Source organism: Vigna radiata, chromosome 10, assembly GCF_000741045.1.
Source record: "Vigna radiata var. radiata cultivar VC1973A chromosome 10, Vradiata_ver6, whole genome shotgun sequence".
Taxonomy (NCBI): Eukaryota; Viridiplantae; Streptophyta; class Magnoliopsida; order Fabales; family Fabaceae; genus Vigna; species Vigna radiata.
The window spans coordinates 1,945,251-1,968,958 of record NC_028360.1 but is presented as its reverse complement, the minus strand read 5'-3'; the positions used below and the strand labels follow the sequence as shown (position 1 = coordinate 1,968,958).

The 23,708-nt window shown below is 34.7% G+C and overlaps 3 protein-coding genes and 1 pseudogene across 10 annotated transcripts; 2 read left to right on the top strand and 2 right to left on the bottom strand.

Moving 5' to 3' along the window:
- Window positions 1-3,971: 3,971 nt before the first annotated feature.
- On the bottom strand, window positions 3,972-7,071 carry LOC106775718. The gene is made up of 2 exons (XM_014662873.2): window positions 6,772-7,071; window positions 3,972-4,536 (listed from the first exon to the last, which is right to left on the bottom strand). The coding sequence occupies exons 1-2, from the start codon at window positions 6,914-6,916 to the stop codon at window positions 4,253-4,255; spliced, it is 429 nt and encodes a 142-aa protein (XP_014518359.1). The 5' UTR covers window positions 6,917-7,071; the 3' UTR covers window positions 3,972-4,252.
- Window positions 7,072-7,204: 133 nt separating this feature from the next.
- On the top strand, window positions 7,205-12,564 carry LOC106774670 (plastidial lipoyltransferase 2). Of its 8 annotated transcripts, none has more exons than XM_022786697.1 (7): window positions 9,297-9,413; window positions 9,736-9,802; window positions 10,752-10,822; window positions 11,010-11,121; window positions 11,208-11,472; window positions 11,565-11,715; window positions 12,086-12,564. In XM_022786697.1, the coding sequence occupies exons 1-7, from the start codon at window positions 9,326-9,328 to the stop codon at window positions 12,400-12,402; spliced, it is 1,071 nt and encodes a 356-aa protein (XP_022642418.1). In that variant the 5' UTR covers window positions 9,297-9,325; the 3' UTR covers window positions 12,403-12,564. The 8 variants fall into 8 exon arrangements, with proteins under 8 accessions (XP_022642421.1, XP_022642420.1, XP_022642418.1 ...); XM_022786696.1 differs by having other exon boundaries at window positions 10,977-11,121; XM_022786695.1 differs by having other exon boundaries at window positions 10,962-11,121.
- On the top strand, window positions 7,935-9,726 carry LOC106775717 (annotated as a pseudogene).
- A 585-nt stretch (window positions 12,565-13,149) lies between the features above and the next one.
- On the bottom strand, window positions 13,150-16,782 carry LOC106775365. The gene has a single exon (XM_022787045.1). The coding sequence runs from the start codon at window positions 16,385-16,387 to the stop codon at window positions 14,381-14,383; it is 2,007 nt and encodes a 668-aa protein (XP_022642766.1). The 5' UTR covers window positions 16,388-16,782; the 3' UTR covers window positions 13,150-14,380.
- Between the last annotated feature and the right edge of the window lie 6,926 nt (window positions 16,783-23,708).

The following is a 23,708-nucleotide window of genomic DNA, read 5'->3' as shown; positions in this document are numbered from 1 at the left end:
GATCGGCCAGGTGACAAACTCACCAACTGGTCTTCTAGTGACAAGTGTTAACACCTTGGCAAGTGTACCAAATCGTATCAAGTAATAATAATACGGTAAGTCTAAATATCATTTCCCAAGGGACTCTTAGGCCTAGACATTCATGTGAATTGATTTCATAAGACCTGAATAAATAATAATTTGATTTTGTGATGCAAAGACAAAAATAAACATGTATGCAAAAGCTTGATCAATTGACAGATAAAGATATGGATGAATGATTTTGCTAGGGTTTACGGTTTCATCCTAATCAACTCTCCTATATCTACTATTCTTATTAAATTCAACTTTGTTATCAATTTTCATGCAACTTTCTAATTTACTCTAAACCTGATGTCTCGGCGAAGAGAGCCTACTCCCAATTACTAGTTTACTATGTCTAGTCTCCCTAGTAATTAATCATGCATTTCAGTGCACAGAAGCTTAAAGAAATTGACCGTCCTATTCCTATGTCTAGGTAATAATGCATAATCAAGAGAATTCCCCTCATGTCTAGATTTTCCCGTATGTGTCCATATCGACAAAATCAATGATCATGACATTGAATGAGTTAAACAATGCAAGCATAAAGTATAGAGAAGAAAACTCAAAGTATTGATAAAGAAAGTATATGAATAAAATAATAACTTTGATATAAGAGAGATAACCTAAAGGATTAAATGGAAAATATGAAAGAGATAACCCTAGAATTGAAACACTAGAGCTTTCGCATCCAAAAGTCGTCTCTAAGGAGTGAGAATGAGTTTTTTGCGTCTCTTCTTTGCCAAAAGATAACCCTAAGGTTCGCATAAGTCTATTTATAAACTGTAAAAAATTACAGAAAACAGGCCCAAGCCCAACTACAACGCTCAGCGCTGGTTTCATCGCTCAACGGTAAGTGCGACACTCAAGTGGGACACTCAACATTCACGCCCAGGCGTTTGACAGTGCTGTTATTGAAAAGGCCAGCGCTCAGCGCTGGATCTGATGCTCAGTGATAAGCGCGACTCTAACGTTTCCCCTCAGTGTTGGCGCTTAAGCATTTGACAGTGGCTTTCTTCACAAAGCTGGCACTCAATGTTGAAATTGGCGTTGAGCGGTGGCTGCAATTCTTCCTTTGCACCTTTTTTCATCCTTTCTTGAGACCAACTCCTTCCTACTTCACTCTCAATTATTCAATTCAGGTCTAATCCTGTTAAAACAAGGAAAAACCAAGCATAATATCTCTAAAACCACCTTTGACTCTCTTGTAACTTAACTAAAGAAATTTGCATGATTTCAAGCTAATTTCTAAGTCATACAGGGTGTATTTTTTTATCGAAGTTAAGTATGAAAATAACGATTTTTGAACCGTTACTAACAAGCTCACTAGCAACTCTCGAGCGGCCAAGTGACAAGCCCATCAATGGTCTTCTAGTGACAAGCTCACTAGCATCTCTCGAAGGGCCAGGCGAAAAGCTCAGCAACGATCTTCTAGAGTCAAGCTCACTAGCAACTCTCGGTCGGCCAGGTGACAAGCTCACCAACGGTCTTCTAGTAACAAGCTCACTAGCAACTCTCGAGCAGTTAGGTTGCAAGCTCACCAACAATCTCCTAGAGACCAGCTCACTAGCAACTCTCGAGCAGCCAGGTGACAACCTCACTAGCAACTCTGAAGCGGCCAGGTGACAAGCTCACGAATGGTCTTCTAGTGACAAGCTCACTAGCAACTCTCCAGCGACCAGGTGCTAAGCTCAGTAACGGTCTTCTAGTGATAAGCTCACTAGCAACTCTCGAGCGGTCAGGTGACAAGGTCACCAACGGTTTTCTAGTAAAAAGCTCATTAGCAATTCTGGAGCGGCCAGGTGACAAGCTCACCAACAGTCTTCTGGTGACAAGCTCACTAGCAACCACGACATATTCCCCTGCTACCTACTGACATTCCCCATCAGTCAGCCCTTACAATAAATTCGCAGGGGTATATGCCGCGGTTTCTCTGGGCAACCGCGGCATATACCCCCTGCCACCTACTAACAATCCCCATCTTTCAGACTCGTGTAAAGTAAGCAGGGAATAGGCTGCGGTTGCTCAGAGAACCGTGGCCTATTCCCCTGTTATTTAATTTTTTTGCATACATGGTGTCAAAGATGATGGTTGACTGGGGTATATGTCGTAGTTAAGAGGGGAACTGCGACATATAAGTTCGATTTATTTACAAAACTGCCACCGCGCACTATTATGCTGCGATTTCTGGTGAACTGTGGCATAATGTGGACTGTATAAACCCAATTTTTTACTAGTGACTAAACAATTGAAAGCCTATAAATGCAAGGTGAATAATCAGGTAAATTCATCTTATTCCAGAATCATATTAAGACCTTAAGACACGTATCTGACTTGAGTATCAGAGTGTTTTCTGCAAGTCCACTCCCATTGGGTGATAGAGATTAACTGGTCAAAGGAGAAGAAAAAACATTTAAGAGAACTATTGATCTCGAACCCGTTCGACATAAACAATAGTATTTAAGATTTCGTTGAGCTAAATTTTGTTGAATGAATTTTCTTTTATAAGCCAAGCTTGCAACGAGCAGGTGAATTCCAATATGTATTAAACTTGTAGTTTTAATATTTTATGACATTCACTTAGAAAAGTTAACTAAATTGGCTAGTTTAGTTAAAGGTAATAACTTTTTAAAAGAAGTTCAATGTTTTTTTTTTTTAAATTGCCAATAATATTAATATATTTTAGTTTTAATTCTTTTCAACTATCTTACGTACTCTTAAAAAATAATAATACTTTCTTACGCGATACTATAACGTGAATTTTAAAAGGACTAATGTTTCCAAAAATTTATTAACAAAAGGCTAAGTTAAACTGGCCAAATTTTTTAAGACATGACTATATAAATGTAAGAAAAACTAAATGAAAGGTGAGAAAAACTGTAAAAAATAATTTGATTGTACACATGGAAAAAGTTGGTGGATTGGGTTTGATTTATAGAATATGTTTGATTGAATGGATTGTTCCAATGTTTTTGAAATGAATTAAATCAAATTAAAAAATAATGATGTAAATTAAAGTGTGTTAATTTTACCCTGACCTATAATGAACTTATGATTTACATATCATTTCATTTAAAATTTATCATTGTATCCTAAATGACTTCATTTGCTCTAATAAGAATTAACCGATACATAATACTTGAACAAGTTAAAAGTTAATGAATGAAAATTAGTACTTGTGTTTTCATATTTGATGAGGGTATGCAAGAGATACTCAATAATAGCAGACTTGTGTATTCCTTGTAAGTTATAAGTGTCATGAAAAATATTTATAATAAAATTTGATTACTTGAACTCTTTAAAGAAGAATTAAATGTAATTCACTTTTAGGATGAACTAAAATAAAAAAAAAAACAAATGCCGCATTGATTAGTTTATTACATTTATGCAAGGTCCAATAATCTTTCACATGTTTACTAAAGTCATTCTTTCAAATAGTAGAATTATTCCCAAACAATCATAGGAAGAATTTTCAAAAACGTTTTAAACTTTATTCAACCTCACATTTTAGAGTTGTTATTCTTTTCAAATACATGTACAAAAGTTTATAAATCAAATTACTAAATATTGAAATTAGTTTTATTTGTATAACTGATTTTTTCATAAACTATCTTATTATTTCTTAACAATTTTACTTTTCACTTATATTTTAATTTATAAAAAAATATTTTTTTATTTCTTACTTTTCTCCTCTAAAATGTTTATACAGAAACTCAGATGTAATAGTTAACATTAATTGTTTTTGAATTCTGTGTGAAATATTAGAAGTTTAACATTCTTTATCACATGTAAGTAATGAAAGTAATTCTCATATCAAATAGAGGAATTTTACCACATTCAACAAAATCTTCTTCATACGTAAAGTGAAGGGATCCAAACCCTTGTCTTTTCATCATGTTTACACAAACCAGTTATATCAACTTTGTGAAACTTTGGTAGTTAAAGTATAATGCATTTAAGCCATGAGATTCATTGCACTGTTCAATGACAGTGCCATTTACTATGATTTTGCTTTGCTCTCTATAATATTATCATTTACAATTACTCAAACATCTCAAGCTTACTATGTCTAGTTTGTAAAGAAACACATACCTGGAACACCACTTCACCTACATGTATAGTATAAAGAGAATATGTTCATATGTTCAACCAAAGCATAAGCAGTCACAGATTCGGAGCAAGACCATATATATCATATGCAGTAAGTTGGAACACTGGTGGGTCGATACACAAAGGTCCTGACATTGTGTGAATATCCTGATGGGTGATTGTAACTGAATTTGACTCCCAAGCTGCCCTCACCAAGTTGAGTGCACTGCTCATGGAAACTACTGATTGGTCGAGCTAGACATGCATCCCAACGATCACTCTCTGGCATTGTCTCCGCCACTGTGTATATCCCCTTTGCATCTGTGAATGCCTGATAGTTTAGAACTTCTCCAGACCTGGTGATGCAAAGAACAGCAACCTCAGCACCTACATTAGAGCACTAAAGTCAATTACCTTTTGTTAAGAAAAGGAGATAAGATAATAGTTTGATAGTACGTTTTTTTGATATGTGGAAATTGCATTCTGATTTGTGAGTTGCAGCAAGATTTTAAAATGCACCAACAAAATGGTGAAAAGAACACCCATTAGAAAGGGAAATAGAACATGAAACTGTAAGCTTCCAAGCAATGGGAGGAATATGCGTGAATGTACTTCAGCTTCAAAGCAATTGTAGAGGATGGCAAGATGACCAGTGAAATCTCCTTTGTTGAGTTTTTTGTATGATTGTTAAATTTCAAAATTAAACCACCCGAAAGAATGGAATGATACGAAAGTTGAAACTTTGAAACATCACCAAAATGGTTAAATCTGAAAATGGGATTACATCAAAAACCAGATACAGAAGTATACGAAAGAAGGCTTGTTTCTTATAGAAACAACATTAAATTAGGTTGCACAGAACCAACATGAAATGTTGTCATAAGTTTATTGAACGAACTACCATTATACATCAGTGGCATACAAAAGGATCTTCAGGATAAAAATAAGGAATTTCGGATCATCAAACTTTTGAAAATGAGAACTATCAGCCAATGGAGAGGTTTTCACCCTGACAAGTATTGAACCCTTTGAGAGAACGAGTTTAAGAGACAGCTAGGAGTTTATTCCTACGAGTTTGGTCTTCATTGCGATACAAATTTCTCCCAGAACAGCAAGAGTAATTCTGTCATGGAGGCACTAGCTAGGACTCTAGGAATTTAGTCGAACACCCACCATCTCTTTTATCTCTCTTAACCAAAATCTTTTAAATAACACTTGAAACTACTTTAGTCCTTCCTTGTTTGTGTTGCAAGGATGTGAACGAAAATGTTAAGGAGTAAAATATGGTTCTCGTAGAAAATGTATGGCAAAGAGATGTTCAATTGATTTTTTGAGCTTTAGTTTGAGACACGTTTGATAGCAACCTAATAAAGGGAGGTGGTCATAACATAAACAATGATATATCATTATACAGTTAAAGAGCTTTGAACATACAACATATCCACAAGCATAAATCAACTAACACAATACATGAAACAGTTTTCTTAAAGAGAGAAAAAGGATAAGAAATAAAAATTAGAAATCATCACAATGATTAGACAGTAACAGTCATCAATACAAAACAAAATTCAAGAAATGGAAATGCAAAGTGAGCAGGAAGAAGAGACTCAATGAACATCTTTTTTCATTTAGTCATATTATCATTCACTATACAACATATCCACAAACATAAATCAACTAACACAATACATGAAATGGTCATCTTAAAAAGATGAAAGGGTAAGAAAGAAAAGTTAGAAATCGTCAAAATGATTAGACATTAGCACTCATTGATACAAATAAACTTCAAAAAATGGAAATGCAAATTGAGAAGGATGAAGAGACTATTATGAAACATCTTTTTTTCAATTAGTCACACCATGATTCAAAGATCAATATATCCGACTGGATCAGGAGCACAAACATTCCAGGTATCAAATTCTACTTGGGATTGAAGAAAAGAAAAATAATTTCACTCCCACAGGAGGTTTATCAGGTAATGCATTCTTATGAGTATCTGCAAATCCTTTGATCAAACCAATAAGCCCATCTAATTCTCCTTCTGTTAATTAGTAAAAATATACAAACAAACAATTCATCAATCCTCATCATCATCCTCAAATGTGAATAAACAACTTCTAGAAACATCTTCCTTGTTCCATCTCATATGCCACCATGTCAAACTGGTCAACAGTGACTACACAATACAGTATCCGCAACCAAAATTTTGACTGCAACTATAAGGTTGTCGGGTCAGCCGCTACTGCAATTGTAACTATATATATCCGAAATTTCCTACAAAATCAAAGATCACAACAAAACTGCAACTGCTACCACAATTTAAAACCTTGGTATTCTTTTACTGTATGACAATTTTACTCCACAGGGTCAAACAACCAGAAAATGAAGCAAACAATTTGAAGGGCTAAACGGTTAAAACGCTAACAACTAACCACACCACTGATAACACACACAAGTCAAAATTTCAACCCAGTTAAACAACCGGTGGAGAGTGATATGGCTTATTTACAACAGCAAACAATTTTCATCGAAAAAGGAATACATCATTCCAGAAACTCAATAAAAACGACTAAAATTGAAAGAAGATGGATATTGAAGAGAGAGAGAGAGAGAGAGGAAAACCTTCAACCACATGATCTTCAGGTCCAAGAGAAGAATCTCCACAAACATCACAAACAACTCTTCCATGGATTTCACCAGTCCAAGCACTCACACCCAAAACAAAAAGCAAAAGAATCAAACCCATCACCGTCTTCTGTTTTTCCATGGTTGAGATAGAGAGAAACAGCAAAAAAATGGAACCTTTCTCGGAAAAATGCCTTTGGGTTTACGGGTAGTTTTCTTTTAACTCTAACACTGCATTGATATTTCCACCGACACAATAGGTGAAATACTGAATGAATGAGTCCAACGCCCGAGTCGACCGGAGTAGGGACTGAATTGTCATTATATAAAATGTTCAGGGACTAAAGTGGAAAATAAATAAATTATGCCCTTTGTTCTGTCTTCTATAAATACTAACTAAACCCTTCATATATGTACTTGTGTTGTGCCGCTCCTAAGAAGGTGACTGGGGGGACTGGTAAGTCACCGGTACCCTTTGTCATGATGCATTGAGAATTTCTTTTGATGTGTGTTTGTTTTATTGTTTGCGTGTTGCGCGCTTTGTACGAGACTAACGTTGTTATTGATTGTTTTGTTGTGCTTACTGTTCGTGTGTATTGTTAGCTAGGAGGTTCGATTTTCTTTTCTTTTCAGTAGGGTTGTTTTAATTAAAGTTTCTGAAGAGTGAAAAATGAACTGGGTCTTAAAGGTAGCAACAAAATCAGGTCAAGTGAGTTTATTTAAGAAGCTGCGCCCACGGAATTCAAGATTTGCCACAAAGAATAAAACCACAGCAAATTTTTGTTACTCTTCTTTCCCTTCTCTTGCTAATTACTCAGTTCTCTGCTTAACTCCGATTGCAGAGCCACTGGTAGAAAAACGATGATTCTCAAACCCCTCGTGCCTTCCTTAAATGTTTCGTTTTTGGGTGGTTGAAAGCTAAGCGGGTGCTGCTTCAAGGAGTTCATCTTCGGTATTATCTAGTGTCCTTTACTAAAACCAGAGAATGCTGAAAGATGTGGTTGAAAGTTAAGAGTTCCCTCTCTAGTGTTAATGAAGTTGTAGCACCTTGTGTGCTAGCCTTATTAGTCCTTGATGAGATTGGATATTTAGACCACTGAATATCTGTTTTATGCTCATTTGCCCCCAGGAAGCTGGAAATCTGAGCAATTGTTCAAAACGTGATGTTTGTGAAGATGGCTGATAATGTAAGCACCCGGACTCGGTAAATACTTGGTATACTATACTATCGAAAGTAGCATCGGTCTTATTCAAAAAGTGCTGCAGAAAATGGAACAGAACGGGGGTGTCCTTCTGCAAAAATAAGAACTTGGTAGGTTATTAGGGCAAGGGACCTTTGCAAAGGTAATTGATAAGGAAATTCTTTTTAAAGTTGGATTGGTTGATCAGATTAAGCGTGAAGTTTCAGTGATGAGATTAATCAGACATCGACGTGCGGTTGAGCTTTATGAGGTAATGGCCACTAAAACCAAAATTTTCTAAGTCATGGAGCATGCAAAAGGTGGTGAGCTCTTCAACAAGGTACTCAAAGGAAGGCTCAAGGTGGATGCTGCTAGGAAATATTTTCAGCAACTGATTAGAGCTGTTGACTACTGCCATAGCAAGGGTGTGTGTCGTCGATACTTAGAGCCTGAAAATTTACTTTTGGATGAAAATGATAATTTGATGGTTTCAGACTTTGGGTTGAGTGCCTTGACTGAATCCAAACGCCAAGATGGATTGCTCCATACTACATGTGGTACCCCTGCCTATGTAGCTCCAGAAGTGATATGCAGAAAGGGTTATGATTGGATGAAAGCGGATATTTGGTCATGTGGGGTAATCTTGTTTGTTCTGTTGGCTGGTCATCTTCCATTCCATGATTCAAATCTGATGGAGACGTACAGGAAAATCAGTAAAGGGGTATTCAAATTTCCTAAATGGTTTGCACCAGATGTCGCCGGTTATTATCCAGAATATTGGATCCAGACCCAAAGACCAGGATATCAATTGCCAGCATTATGAAATGTTCTTGGTTTAAAATGGGGTTGGAGAATCCTGCTATTACTGCAACCGAAAACCAAGAACCAGCTCACCTGAATGCTGATGGAATACTTGAAAAGTGCGAGAATGATGGTCCACCTATTGCAGAGTCAAAGCATGAATTGACCACGCCTTGTAACTTGAATGCTTTTGCTATTATCTCCTTCTCGACTCAGTTTGATTTATCTGGTATGTTTGAGGACACTTTTCTCATGAAAGAGATGCGGTTCATGTCAAATAAGCCTAATCTCTAAGTTGGAAGAAATTTGTAAGAAGCTTTGCTGAAAGTAAGGAAAAAAAGATGGAGGCTTGTTGAAGTTGGAGGGTTCTAAGGAAGGCAAAAAAAGGAATTTAGGTGTTGGTGCTGAGACTTTTGAGATTACCCCACACCTCCACATGGTGGAACTTCGAAAGTCCAATGATGATACCATGGAGTTTCTGAAGCTTTTTGCACAGGATATCAGACCAGCACTTGAAGACATTGTTTGGACATGGCCATGAGAACAACCATAGCAAGAGCAACAGCATCATGAAGTCGTTCAGGAAGAGCACCGACCTTCTCATACCTCTTAGTTTCCTTATCAACACGGAGGGCAATATGCCTTGGGGATATAGGAGTATTGACTCTCATAATCAAGCTCAATGTCGCTTTTACTTTTCCATTTTTTGTGGGGAGTATAATGTGTTGTGTTAGGGTGACTGGCTAATGTTTAATTTAAAATCTACCAAGTTCTCTTTTTTTCTATCTTTTAATGGGAAAAGTTTGTTATTTTTTTTTATCAATTTGACGGTTACCATATGATTATTTTCAAGGTTTTAAATTCTAGTTACTATTGTAGATTCATTGTGATCTTCTATGTTTCGGAAATTGCAGACAATGCAGTTACCCTTGTAGCTGTTTTGATCATAAAATCTTGGTTGTTGCTGTTACATTTGCAGTTGTGGACCTTTTATTGAAGTATTTTCCAGAGGACAGTATTGGTTTTTGGTTTGTTACTTTGGACATGTAGGTGAAGGTTGGGGTTTACAAAGTGGTTGCTTCTGGAGATGGCTTAATCTGTTTTTTTTTTTTTTCTGTTTGGTACTTTGGATCTGTTTTCTTGCTTTCATATATATAGGCCACATAAGTTGGGTGACATTTATTGCCCTTTATTGTCATAAATGGAATTCCCTATGATGATTTATAATATTGAAAGTAGTGGACTGAATTCCCTTGAGGAGAAATGAAATCTGAGGGATGTTCTTATGAAGTATTGTGCCATCTAGCTTCCATTATGAGTCCTAATGGTATGCGTCTAGACAAAATTGCAAAAATTTCAATTGATTCAGTTGTCAATTTGTGAAGTATTTTGTATCATAAGCAGTTTGGTTTCATCTGTATCATGAACTGTTATAGCATGTATAAACAGCCCCTAAGGTCGCCTTCTTTATTCTTACCATGGAAGCGATTCGAGTCATAGATGTGCAAAATCAACTTACTGTTATGGAGGTCTACCACTAGGGTTTTCCTTGTGGGTCCTCCTCCTCTTCTCCATTTGGTTCATATATTAATGAGGCATAGACCCTTTTTGCCATCATTACTTTTATCCTATTGCTGTTGATCTTACTGGAAAATACTTTGTCACCATAAGATTCAACAGATAGGATTTCAGCTTCTTTGGTTCTTGATTAATGTATCAGCTAGAAAATGGGGACACTTACATCAAATATTACTTTCATTTTTTTGGTGGCATGTACTTTGGTGGCTTGTGTCTGCTTTTATTAGTTCTGTTTTAGTTGAAAATATAAAAATTATGTTTGATGAATCAATTAAATATGTGAGAGGAAGTCGTTTCTAAACTCAAATTATGAGTCATTGATATTGATATATTGGACTTGTCCCTTCTAAATATGTTGAGAAATACTATGAAATGATTTTAAGGAGATCGCTAAATTAGTATATTTATCACGTGCAGAAGGGCGTTGAAGAAGATTGTCCCTCTCCCTTTTCATGTTCTGTTTGCAAGCTCATATTCTGTGAACTCAGGTGCCAATGTTCAGACTTTGGGATTTTGGGTTGAGTCCATTGATCCCCTCATTCCGTCCAATTTCCTTTGATTTCTCCATTGTTTTCACACTACACATACAGTAGGTATAATTTCAGAGAGTTAGTTATAGCAAATTAGACATGATTTTGTTAGGTACATATTGTTTCACCACAGTTCCATCAACAGCACCAGCATACCCTTCTCTACCTCTAGGGTCCTACTTTGATCTGCACAAGCCACTTCTATATTCTAAACCATCCAAATTCACCTCTCTTGTAATCAATGGCCACAGAAGGAAGTAAGTTGCATTGTTCTTATCTTCCCTTTCCATTAATATCCCTCTTCTTTACTATGAAAAATCTAACCATTAAACTAAATTTGCAGCTGTGATCTCTTTGATTTGCACCATGAACAAGTCCCTTATGAAGTGGCATGGTCTTGGCAAAAGGAAATTGTCAGGGACAAGAGGGCACAGATTGAAAAGGAAGGAGATTGTAATGACACCCTTATTATTCTACAACACCCTCCTGTTTATACATTGGGCACTGCTAGTACTGTGGAGAACCTCAAGTTTGACATGAAAAATGCGCCTTTTAATATTTATCGCACTGAGCGTGGTGGAGAGGTTACATACCATGGCCCTGGTCAGGTGCTTGCAATGAATCACTTGCTACAGTTTAGGTTCCTATTTTAATTTATTTTGTATGGCAGTTGATAACATACCTGTGCTTTGCATTACAGCTAGTTATGTACCCAATTATCAACCTCCGAATGCACAAGATGGATCTTCATTGGTACCTTAGGACTCTTGAAGAGGTTGTCATTCGTGTTCTTTCTTCAACATTTTCAATTCAGGCTTCTACAGTCGAAGGTTTAACTGGTGTTTGGGTTGGTAAACCTCTAAATCCTATATAACACTTGTAATTTGGTATTTTTTGCTCTGCACCGCCTGCCCTATTCTGAATTATCTTGGTTATACACATTAACAGATAATAGTTGTTCTGCCTTGGAGTTATCTAGTTTAACTCTAAAGTATTTTCAAATATGATCCAAGAAGATCTTTCTCTCTTAGCTATAACATTTGTGTCCATTTCATGTGACATTCCCTGAGGGATTTATTTGAGATGATAAGATTTTAGTTTCATACATAAATATCCAAACTAAATCAAGATTAGTAATACATTACAAATTAAATCAAAATTATGCTTGTGAGTTCGTGATGATTCAAATAATTTTTCTTTTACCTTAGTAATGCATTACAGGAAATGAGAAACTGGCAGCTGTTGGCATTAGAGTGTCTAGCTGGATAACCTATCATGGCTTGGCACTTAATGTCACAACAGATTTGTCTCCCTTCAAATGGATCATCCCATGTGGAATTCGAGACCGTCAAGTAGGAAGCATTAAGGAGTTGGTGAGAGAGGGTGTTGGTCATGGAAGAGCGGATTTGCATCATCTGAATGATGCTAGTCTTATTCATATTACACATAAATCCTTGCTTGAAGAATTCTCACAAGCATTTCAGCTCGAATACAGTTACAAAAGCATTTCTTCCGCCATGTTGTATGAAAGGAAATGAACCTCTCTTACGAAATAAACACAGTAAGGTTAAATTTGTATGATGTTATAATATCCCTTGTCTCTGAAATATCATCTGTTTTGCAGTAGAACGCACTTGTACATACTTTCCACGTTTTACCAATTTCTTGGGATGAATAGCTAGATGACAAAAGTTATGAAACTATTGAGATTGTGGCTCATGTATCTTGAGGATGGCCTTTGGATTTGTCAAGAAGAAATGAATTTTAAACCAAATTTGTCTTTATAAAATCGATCTGGAAGATAAAGTTTATATCCGTATATATATTTTAAATTGATTTTATTTTAATTTGATATTAGATTTTCAATATACCTTTCTCACACTAATGAAATTAGATATGTTCCACAAACTCAAATCAAATTATCCTATCAAATTAGGATAGATTTTAATTCATGATTTATATCATTTTAGAAAATAAATTTTAAGTGTAATTTAATCTTACAAAACTGATTTGTAACGTAAGATTTATATTCATATATACTTTAAATTGATTTTATTAGTTTTGTAAAGTAAGATTTATATTCATATATAGTCTAAATTGATTTTATCTAATTTCTTGATAAGATGAAAGTTGTTTTAAGGAAGTACTTGGACATTTATGAAAAGTTATAATTGAACTAAACACCTTTCTATAAAAAAGTTAACATTTAACAAAAACTGGAATTCATATATCTATCTACTCAGCTAATACATAATTAGTTCTATTGTTTGGTCATCAACAGTCATAACAATTGTAAAAAATATTCAATAATGTAATGAATAGTTCTGTCTTGTTTATGAAAAAATATTATTCATGCTTATTTTACTGACCTTTGTTAATTTGATGGTTGTTTCAAAGTTTCAGAAATGTAAATTTCTGGGTCTATTTTTTTTATCTTCAGTCAACACGGAAAAGAAGGCCTTAACTAGCAGTGAGTTGATGTGGTTGATATATATTGTATAGGGATGATCAAGATTGTAGTATTTTCTGAGTTTTTAATTTTGCCAATTTCTGTCAGTATTTATATATACGAAGGAGCATTTGATTTAAAGAACACATTATCTTTTAATGGTAATTGATCTGAAATAGATTGCTAAAGGTGTTAAATAAGGTGAGAAACTTGTCCCAGCATGATATTTAAGAAATCTGTCCTTTTTCAGTGTATGCTTCATTTGGTTGAATTATAAAGAAATTTTCCATACTCATTTAGTTTATTATAATATTCAGATTACAGGTACAAATATTTTTAATCTATACAAATAGTATAACTCTCTTAGTGGTTTTCTATAGAAACAATGACTGACAAGATGACAATGTTCTATTTTTAGAGCAGAGTTTCTTGAAGAATTTGTCCATATCCACATCAAGTTCTCTAATTAGACTTGGTTAATACTTGTCATCCTTACCATAGATATTTCTAAAGCTATAAATTAAACACGTCTAAAAGTTATTCAAGTTGGCTTTCGAACAACAACTCCGTAAGAATATAAAAGAAAAACATTAAAATTAGTCACTTTATAGATTAAAATTATTTAAACTAAAATAAAAAGATAAAAATTCTATAGAACCGATACTATATCATACAAAAGTTGGGATCTTGTAAAAAAATTCGTCTAAATGAACCGATACTATATCATACAAAAGTTGATAAATTTCCACATGGAAAACACTCATCTCATACACCAGTTTTGGTCTGGACAGAGATATAACAGTAGAGTGCATTGTGATATATAATGAACATTCAACCATGCAATCAGTACAGTTACTCAAATTACTACCCATCTTATACATTCTAGGACAATCAGTATAATGCTGTGAAATCTGTCTAGGACAATGTACCAGTGCTAACTAAATTCTACAGTATCATGTTAAGCTTGCTTTTCTGAACATTCATGTCACGTAATTCTGCAAGTATATATAAAAGGAAATACATGTCAACAAGAAGTAAGGTTTTTGGTTTGATAAGCTAATAATTTTTCAAGAGTGGCCAAATTTTACTATCTTTAATTTTTCAATCACTGTATCTAGTTTTTTGATTCTCTGTTGAAGATCTATTATATTCATTCCTGATGCACAATCATAGATTTCACCTTGAGCCCCATATTGGCTTACTTTCTCAATAGACAGCCTTGCTTCTTTGATCACATTTGCATCTTCAACATCTTCCTTCAAAATCAATGGGTTAACAGTATTTTTCCCAACCAGTTTTGCCTGTGGTGACATCCTTTTAACATTTTCGTAATCTGCAGTAGAGGCTGAAGAACTCTGGTTGGACAAATTTTTATATCTTGCTGGAACTTCAGCATCAATATTTTCACTATCTTTGAAACCATCTTGAGCAGAATTTCCAGAAGGAACAGTTTTCAAGCGTTTAAAAAGAAAATCAGAAGGCACATTAGCATCACTGTTATGTTTCCTAGCATTTGACGCATCATCATTGGATTTTCCAGAATACACAGTGCCACCAAGTTTGGGAGGAAAACCGGGAGGAACATCAGCATCATTACCATATTTAAGACGACGTGACCTTAGACTTCTCTTTCGCTGCACAATATTCTTAGCAAAATCATGTTGATTCGGTAGCACTGATTGCTTCCACCACCTTGCATAACTTGTGGTAACATCTCCCTCAAAAAGCCTAGCAGGAAAATACAACTTACCGTTAGATATTGGCCTGCAGTAATTTCTCCAAGCAAACTCTTTACTCCCATTAAATTCAGGCACACAACCTGGAATATCTTGATCCATTCCAAATTGCATAGCAACTCTGTGAGGCATGTATTTCTGTATAGTATATTTAACTCCAACAAGCACAGAAACTTTCAAGCATGTAACAAAAGGGACTAGTTTTTTATCCAAATCCGTGTCTAATGGTACCAACGTTTCATTTTCTGGATAAAACACATTGAACCTATCAGCATATTGAACATAAGGGCGCCATCGAAAATGCTCCATACCTGAGTCTAGTGCCAATCTCGCATTGTCAATATTCAAGGCCTTAACCTTGTGCCACCTATACAACCAAGGGTTTTCAGGGTTGATCACCCTCGGCTGTGGTTGGAAATTCTTGAACCTCTCCCACGCCCAAATTTGCACCAAGTAAAAGGGAGAACGAAGTGTTACCTCCAATTCCAAGTTATCACCAAGTATTAGTTTTTTTGTCAAACCAACTACTGTTTCCTTTAACAAAGACAAATCCTGATATATGCTGGCCAAAATTGTTGGTCCCAAAGCAATGGGGTTCCCTCTAGCAAGATGAATGGCAATAGGGAAAGCAAGTTGATTAACGAAGTCATTGGGGGAAAAACCAACCATTGTCAACCAAGTTGCTAGGAATGCTTCATGCTCTATTTCACTACCACTATTGCGAAAAATATCCATCCATGCTGATAAGGAAGGCTTACCTTTATTCCTCTTCCAAGGTTCCTTTCTTGCAAGAATCAGTTTTTCCTGCACTTGTATCATTTCCTGGTTTTGAAGTGTGGTGAAGATAGGATCACCAACAACAGGGTAACCCCCTAACACCATAACGTCCTCCAAGGTGATTGTTGCCTCACCCCATGGAAATAAAATGGTATTTGTCTGAGGACACCATTTCTCAGCAACCCCAATACACAAGTTCCGATCTTTCACCAGGGAACACTTGGTACTCATGATTGCTTCAAAGATACCGACTTTCTTCCACACTGATTCATACCTCTCTCGAAGGGCATCCACCCATTCAACCCATTTCCGGTTTCTGGAGCGCCAGCAGCTGAAATGGACAACCAAAGGCCACTTCTTTGGTTCAAAAGCAGGTGGTACTGTGATATTGATAGAAGTTGAAAGGATCTCAGAAACTGATCCTTCAAGGGACTTTGCAAGGGGTTTCAGAAAATAGGCAGATCTCAAAGTTGGTTCACTCTCACCATCAGGTGAAACCATGAAATCTTCCCTCACCTCCATGATGCTCGACAATGATTCATCCATGTTGGTTCTATCCATCAGCCAAACCCTTCTGACTCTCCTATTCGTCCAGTTAAGAAAGGAAGCTTCGAGGCGCAGGACCGTGAGGTGCTTTTGGCGAAGCTGGGATTAAGGAAGTTCAGTTTCCTGTCACTATCTTCTTCTAGTTATTTACCTTATAGCCCGCCTAGTCCCCTTTTGGGAGGAGTAGTGCCAGTAAGGGTAACACTCTCATATGATCATTCCCAGATAAACAAAAGTGGTTACTATCTGTCTAGACCAAGAAAATGGCTCATGTAGTTGCTGTGTAGTTGCTGTGTTGTGCGCAACTTCAGCCATCAACATTCCCTCAAGAGGAAAACTCCCAGCAAAACTCTCTCTTTTCAGTGAGTCAAAGAGAAAGAAAAAACATCTCCAAAATAAATAAATAAATATTTGAAATGTGATTTCACCAATAACTTTCTCTAGATTAATATATTTAAATTATAATTTCTAAAATATTTTAATACAATAATAATAACATTTAAAAATATAAATTACAATTAAAATAAATTTCAACTTAGAATAGAAATTATTTCAGAAATGAAATAAATAAAAAATTTATATTTCAAAATAAAAATATATTACAATAATTAATTTATTTAATTATTTATTTTACTATAACACAAAGTATAATTATTATTAAAATGCTAACTTAATTATTTTGTTTTTTGTTATTTTAGTATTCTATTTTAATTATTTATTTCTATAGTACAAAAACGTATACTCAAATATTAAAATTAATTCATTTGTTTCAGTTATTATTATTAATATTATTTTATTATAATATACAAGTATATTATCGAAATATTAATAATATAATTAATCGAAGTTTATAAATGCTTATAATTTATTTTAATATTTAAATTGTGTGAACGTAAATATTAATAAAACACAATCTTTTATGTTGTGTTCTTTTGGTAATATTTGGGGAGATGATTTAGGAGGGATGATTTGAGTGGATTTGAGTAGATTTGAAAATAACTTTTTTGTTGTTTTTCTGGGTGGATTTGTAGGTAATTGAAAATGGATTTGATGATAAAGTTTGTGAGAATGAGTGTAACATTTGATTGATGTGATAGATTTAAAAAATTAGTTTAATTGGTAGAAATTAAAGATTACCAAAATACCCCTAATTATTAAAATAATAAAAAATGTTATTTTTAATGTTAAATATAAAAGTAAAAATTATGATAAAGAGAGCAAATTTATTAATAATTATTAAAATTAATTTTTAATTATAAAAAAAATTATAATGTAGTAGAGGGGTCCTAGAAGCCTTCATCTTCTCCTCCACAAAGAAGCCTTCATCATTAGTTATTAAAATAATAAAAAATGTTATTTTTTAATGTTATATATAAAAGTAAAAATTATGATAAAGAGAGCAAATTTATTAATAGTTATTAAAATTAATTTTTAGTCATAAAAAAAAATATAATGTAGTAAGAGGGGTCCTCCACTGCAGAAGTCTTCATTTTCTTCTCCACGGCAGACATGTACCTCCTCTCCCTCCTCTCTTTCTCCATTGTTCATTTGGTCTGGGTCTCTATGATGCTTGTAAGCACACACCTCCACCTCTGTGCCATTCTCCTCAACTTGAAGCCATCATTGCTTCCATGGGGGATGTACATGTTTGACCGTGACGTGAGGAAGATGATAATCGCATCACCCATGCATGAAGCTTCACACACTTATGCTAACCCACTTGTTGCGATGGAGCAAGGAATGAAGGCATGGCGAACGACTTACTGCAACCGGAGAAAAGACAGAGCTGTCATCCAAAGAACCGAAGAAAAACGTCTCCTAGATCCGGATATGCGAAACCTATATCCGGATACCCTTCCTTCGAAAAATCATGGAAAACATGGATCCAAATATGCGAAACCTATATCCGGATACGCTTTTTCCAAATACATCTGCTTCAACCTTCGTCTTCACCAGAACCACACATCTTCAACTAGAGAATCTCGCCAGCTAGAGATACTGCACTGCGCTGCAAAAGCATGGCAAGACACATGGCAAACTCCTCACATGAGCAGTGAACAGTAACATGACTTGAGAGAGCACAATGCAATTGTACAATTGCTTCATTGCTTGGAATAACGTTAAATTAATATTCTCGTTTTTTTATATTGTGCATGACTGTAAAATTGTCCTAGAATTATAAAAATAGTAGAGAGGCATAAAGGACTTTTCGTTATAAATCATCGCAAATCTTTACAAAATTACGAGATGCTAAAAAGAGGACAATCTCACAAATCTTTCTTTTTCTCCGCTTTTCTTTCTTCACAAATCAGCGTATGAAAAACAACAAATCAATACAAATCTATTTTTACTAATTCTCGCATATAGTAAATCAGTCCAAAAGAACACATGCTTAAATCTATTTTGCTGTAATTTAAATGTAAGAAAAGAAAAACTATAGTATTAAAGTGTCATTGTTACTTTATATTGAATATAATAGTGACAAGTAGACAATTTTAAAATCTACGTAAAATTAAAAAGTAAAACAGATAATTAGAAAGTATTTGTGTAATTATTTTATTTTGTCGCATAGTATATTCTTTTGGAAAAAGTTAGTTTGAAAAAAAAAATTCAACTCACACTACTTTTAATAATATAATAATATATTTTGATTTTAAATTAAAAAATAATATAATTATAACCAAAATATTATTATTTAATAGGGTCATTTATGTCAAATAAAAACGTAATTTGTCGTTTTGTATAGCTAAAGTATCACTGTTCTGTTACGTTGCAAGCGTCGTTCATCCAGGAGACTGACAAACACAGACCTCGCTTGATTAAAACCATCCTCTATTATATAAATAATTTGAACAAGTTATATATAATTGATTTAAATAATTAAAAAAAAAGAAAAATAAGGTTTCGGTCACGTCACATTTTATAGCAAAAAAAAAAACAATAAAACAAAATAAAATAGAAGAAAAGATATTTTCATTTTATGTAAGTATTTTTTAATCCTCTTCTTGTGTTGATTAACCTTTTCATCTTTCATATTCCACCTTAAGAGTGTGTTTATTTGGGAGTAATTCAAGGAGAGTGATTGAGTGAATTTGAGAGGATTTGAGGGTGATTTTTTTTTTTCTGTTTATATGAGTGGATTTGAAGGTAATGGAGGGGGAGAGTGATNTTTTTTTTTTCTGTTTATATGAGTGGATTTGAAGGTAATGGAGGGGGAGAGTGATTGAGTGAATTTGAGAGGATTTGAGGGTGATTTTTTTTTTTTGTGTTTATTTGAGTGGATTTGAAGGTAATGAAGAGTGGATTTGGAGGTGATGTTTGAGAGAATTAGTGTAGGATTTGATTGATGTGAGAGTTTTAAAAAATTGGTTTAATTGGTAGAAATTGAAGATTACCAAAATACCCTTAGGTATTAAAATAATATAAAATGATAATTTTTAATGTTATATTTAATTGTAAAAATTATTTATAAGGAAAAAAATAAAATTAATTTTTAAAATATAAAAAAATGGTAATTTAGTAAAGTGAAATAATAATAATAATTGTAATAACTATTATTATGAATATTATTATTATTATAAATATTATTATTATAAAGAGAAAAAAATTATTATTATGATTATTATTAATTATTATTATTACTATTATTAATTATTATTATTATTAATATTTTTAATTATTATTATTATTAGTTATTATTAGTTATTATTATTAATATTATTAATTATTATCATTAATATTATGGTTAAAACCATTTAAACGTCCCTATTTTTGTAAGGTATTCCCATTTTGGTCCCCTTCTTTTAAAACTTCCCAATTGAGTCATTATAACTGGTAATTTCAAACAAATTAATCCCTACCGTTAAAAATCGTTAACGGTGTTAATTTTCTGCACAGGTGTTTGATGATGTGTTAAATTATTTAAATGTGCAATAATCAGTGAACCAACCAGATTTTGCCACATCACACTTTGGACACGTCATCATCTTCTTCACAAAAACCCTAAACTCCCAAACCCTAGCCGCCGTCAGCGAAAAGCGCCGTCGTGACCATCTTCCTTGCGCCTTCATCCGGCGACCATGGCAGCTCATCGGACCATCACAGGCCACCACGCGAGGACGTCTTCTCAATAGCAAATTGTCGTTGTGCCGCTTAATCTCCACCGCAACGAACCGCCAGCCTCTCCATCATTCTCACCAGACCTGCGAAATCCAAAAGCAGAGAAGAGAACCCCAAATCTAGCCACCACAATGTCGTCACCATTACTAGCCATCAAGGTCCCGCAGCAACCACCGTAACGCCTCAGCCATGGCGCTCGCTCCTCCATCAATGCACATCACCATCTTCCTCGCACAAGCAAGTCGCGACTCTCCCTTTGCATCTCCAAAGAAATCGTGCCACCACCACGGTTTCGCCTCGATCATCAGATTCACCTGCAAAATCAAAAGGTCAGAGAACCCAGTTCGTCTGCAACGCACCATCATTCATCTCCTCCAAGCCGAATCCAAACAGCGAACCCCTATCTTCTTCGTCGCGACCGTCAACGCAAATCGCTCACCAACATCAGACCACCACAGAGCCACCGTGAAAAGCCACCTGCAATTTGAAACCAGAAAGGGCCAAAAAAACCAAATCCAATCGCGCCACCAGGTTCTCACAAGATTCCAGTCTTCATCACCAAAAATCCCTTCACGACGCAGAAGGTCTCATCTCTGCACATCAGAAAGCCCTAATTGGGTGAGAAAGAGGGTTGCCACGTGGCGGCATATCATTGGACGCTTCCTCTCTGGTCAAAGCTGGTCAACAACGGCATGCCACGTTTCATCTAATTTAACACATCATCGAACCATCTGTGCAGAAAATTAACACCGTTAACGATTTTTAACAGTAGGGATTAATTTGTTTGAAATTACCAGTTATAAGGACTCAATTGGGAAGTTTTAAAAGAAGGGGACCAAAATGGGAATACCTTACGAAAATAGGGACTTTTAAATGGTTTTAACCCAATATTATTAATGATTATAAGCATGCTTTTTTTTTTATTTTATTCTCGTTTAATGGATAACAACAACCTAAAAATCATAATTATCATTAACCTTAAGTTAATGGGAGAAACTATCTCAACGTTTGTAAGGAGACCTCTGATAACTTTCCTTAATAGCACGCTAACCTAATTTCCTAACAGTCACCACAACATACATATATGATAACATCAGCCTCAATACTTTCAGATGTACCTAAGTAAATACATAACCGATAACACTAGCCTCAACACTTTCAGATATACCTAATTAAAAGATGCATTTCTAATAACATAAAATTACGAAACACTACATCACATAGCAACAATATTTATATCAGATCCAACACTAGAAATTTGTCTGACCTAGGTTTTTGTCGAGTGTCTTCGTAAATTGGTTCAAAGCTGGAGGAACCTTCAACCTTTGCTTCAGAATCCTTTTCTTCCTCTGAATTTGAACGGTCTTGGGCCACTTGACAAACCGAGTCAAGTCTCTCTTCGGCGGCAATGCTCCTCCGATTCTGAACTGCTTCGGACGCTTTTCGAAAAGCGGGTTAGTAACTTTCTCCTCAGCCTCTAAAACAGAAGAAAAAAAATAAGAACAATAAACCAATAAAAATAACCGAATCACGCGTGCTGCATGGTTCACCCTGCATGCATCCTGCATCCTCTACCCTCCACCATCTTCCACCTTCATCTGAGTCCACCTTCACACGTTCTAGCAGCAAAGGCAGCACCTGCAACACCTTCATCCGAGTCCACCTTCAGACGCAGCAAAGGCAGCACCTGCAGCTCATGCCAGGGTAGAAGCTCATGCGCAGCTGCAACAAAGAAGAAGAAAGAAGAAGAAGAAGAAGAAGAAGAAGAAGAAATGATGATGACCGTGTAACCGGATACAACATGGGTGAAGAACAACGCGTATCCAGATACAAGCTTTTGTGAATAAGAAGTATCGTATTCGAATAAAGTCTATGGGTGACCGGATACAAGTTGCTGGACTTTTTCATGGCTTCTTCGTAACCGGATACACCTTCCTGCGTAACCGGATACGACTTTCTTCTTCGTATCTTGGAAGGCTGGAATCTTCATTATTCCATGCCTGAATGAAGCAGAACGTCGTCAGGTTGCTGGAATCTTCACTGTTCCATGGCATGGCTGTAGAACGTGAAAGCTGGTGCAAAGCTGGTGCAAGTGAGTGAGGGCAACGAAGAGAAATATTTAAAATGAAGAGGGCATTTTAGATGATGGCTGATTGATCCCTCCAAATCTTCGCAGATGCCCAGGTGAATGAATAGTGTCGAAATCTCGCAAACACCTTTGAATCGTCGCTCGCAAATTAGCGGAAGTGAACACGTTTTTTTTATAATTACTCGCTCGATAACCAGCGTGAACAGGGAATTACCCTGAAGTGAACACACCCTAAAAGATATATTCAATTTAGATGATTAATTTGAAAATAGACTTTGTAAAAAATAATGAAATTTCATCGATATAACAATAAAAGAATTATTTAATTGATAAAAATTAAAAATTATCTAAACGTTTTTTATTATAAAAATAATATAAAATATAATTATTAATATTATATTTAATTGTAAAAATATTTATAAGTAGAAAAATATAATAAAATTTAATTTTTATAGATTATACCTATATTTATATTTGTGTTTTTTAAAGGTTTTTCACTATAATTACTTCCAATTCTCTTTGCATTCTTAGGGATGAAAAAGCACTTCATCTCCCAAATCAAAGTTAATTATTCATTACAAATCTCTTGATGGAACACAATTAATCTTCTAAATCTTTCTCTTAAAGTGAATAGAGCTTTAAGATCGTGTTGCTTGTAAAAGATTTAAAGAAATGTGTGTGGATTTAAAAATATTCTTTTTACGTTTTTATTTTTAAATTTGAAAATAAAATTGGATACATTTAAAAATGAATTTTGCAAATAAATTTATGATTGTAATAAAACAATTCTTTTAGTAAATTAAAATATATAAATACTTTTCTACCCTTTATAACTATAATTATTTATTTTTATTATTATTAAATAATATTATTATTTAATAATATTATGTATATGTACACACAAAAACCCAATGGGGATCGGTTTGTCTTAATTAAAACCGATTCCCCACTCCTCAAACCCAATATAATATATACACAAAATATATATACTACTGTGTTTTTCACTGTACTCTCACGAATTTGACGAAGCAAAAGGAAAAAATCCTGAAAATTTTATGAACACACATAAAGGACATAATTGTAAAATTATAGAGACAAATTTCTGTACATATGACAAATTTCTCTTTC

Excerpts from the sequence above, each read along its gene's own strand:
- LOC106775718 (XM_014662873.2), bottom strand. The coding sequence starts at position 6,916 with ATGGAAAAACAGAAGACGGTGATGGGTTTGATTCTTTTGCTTTTTGTT. Across the intron at positions 4,537-6,771 it reads TGAAGATCATGTGGTTGAAG|GTGCTGAGGTTGCTGTTCTT; the intron begins GTTTTCCTCTCT and ends GCTCTAATGTAG.
- LOC106774670 (XM_022786695.1), top strand. The coding sequence starts at position 9,326 with ATGAAGTCGTTCAGGAAGAGCACCGACCTTCTCATACCTCTTAGTTTC. Across the intron at positions 9,414-9,735 it reads TATGCCTTGGGGATATAGGA|TTGTGGACCTTTTATTGAAG; the intron begins GTATTGACTCTC and ends TTACATTTGCAG. Across the intron at positions 11,473-11,564 it reads CATACCATGGCCCTGGTCAG|CTAGTTATGTACCCAATTAT; the intron begins GTGCTTGCAATG and ends TTTGCATTACAG.
- LOC106775365 (XM_022787045.1), bottom strand. The coding sequence starts at position 16,387 with ATGGATAGAACCAACATGGATGAATCATTGTCGAGCATCATGGAGGTG.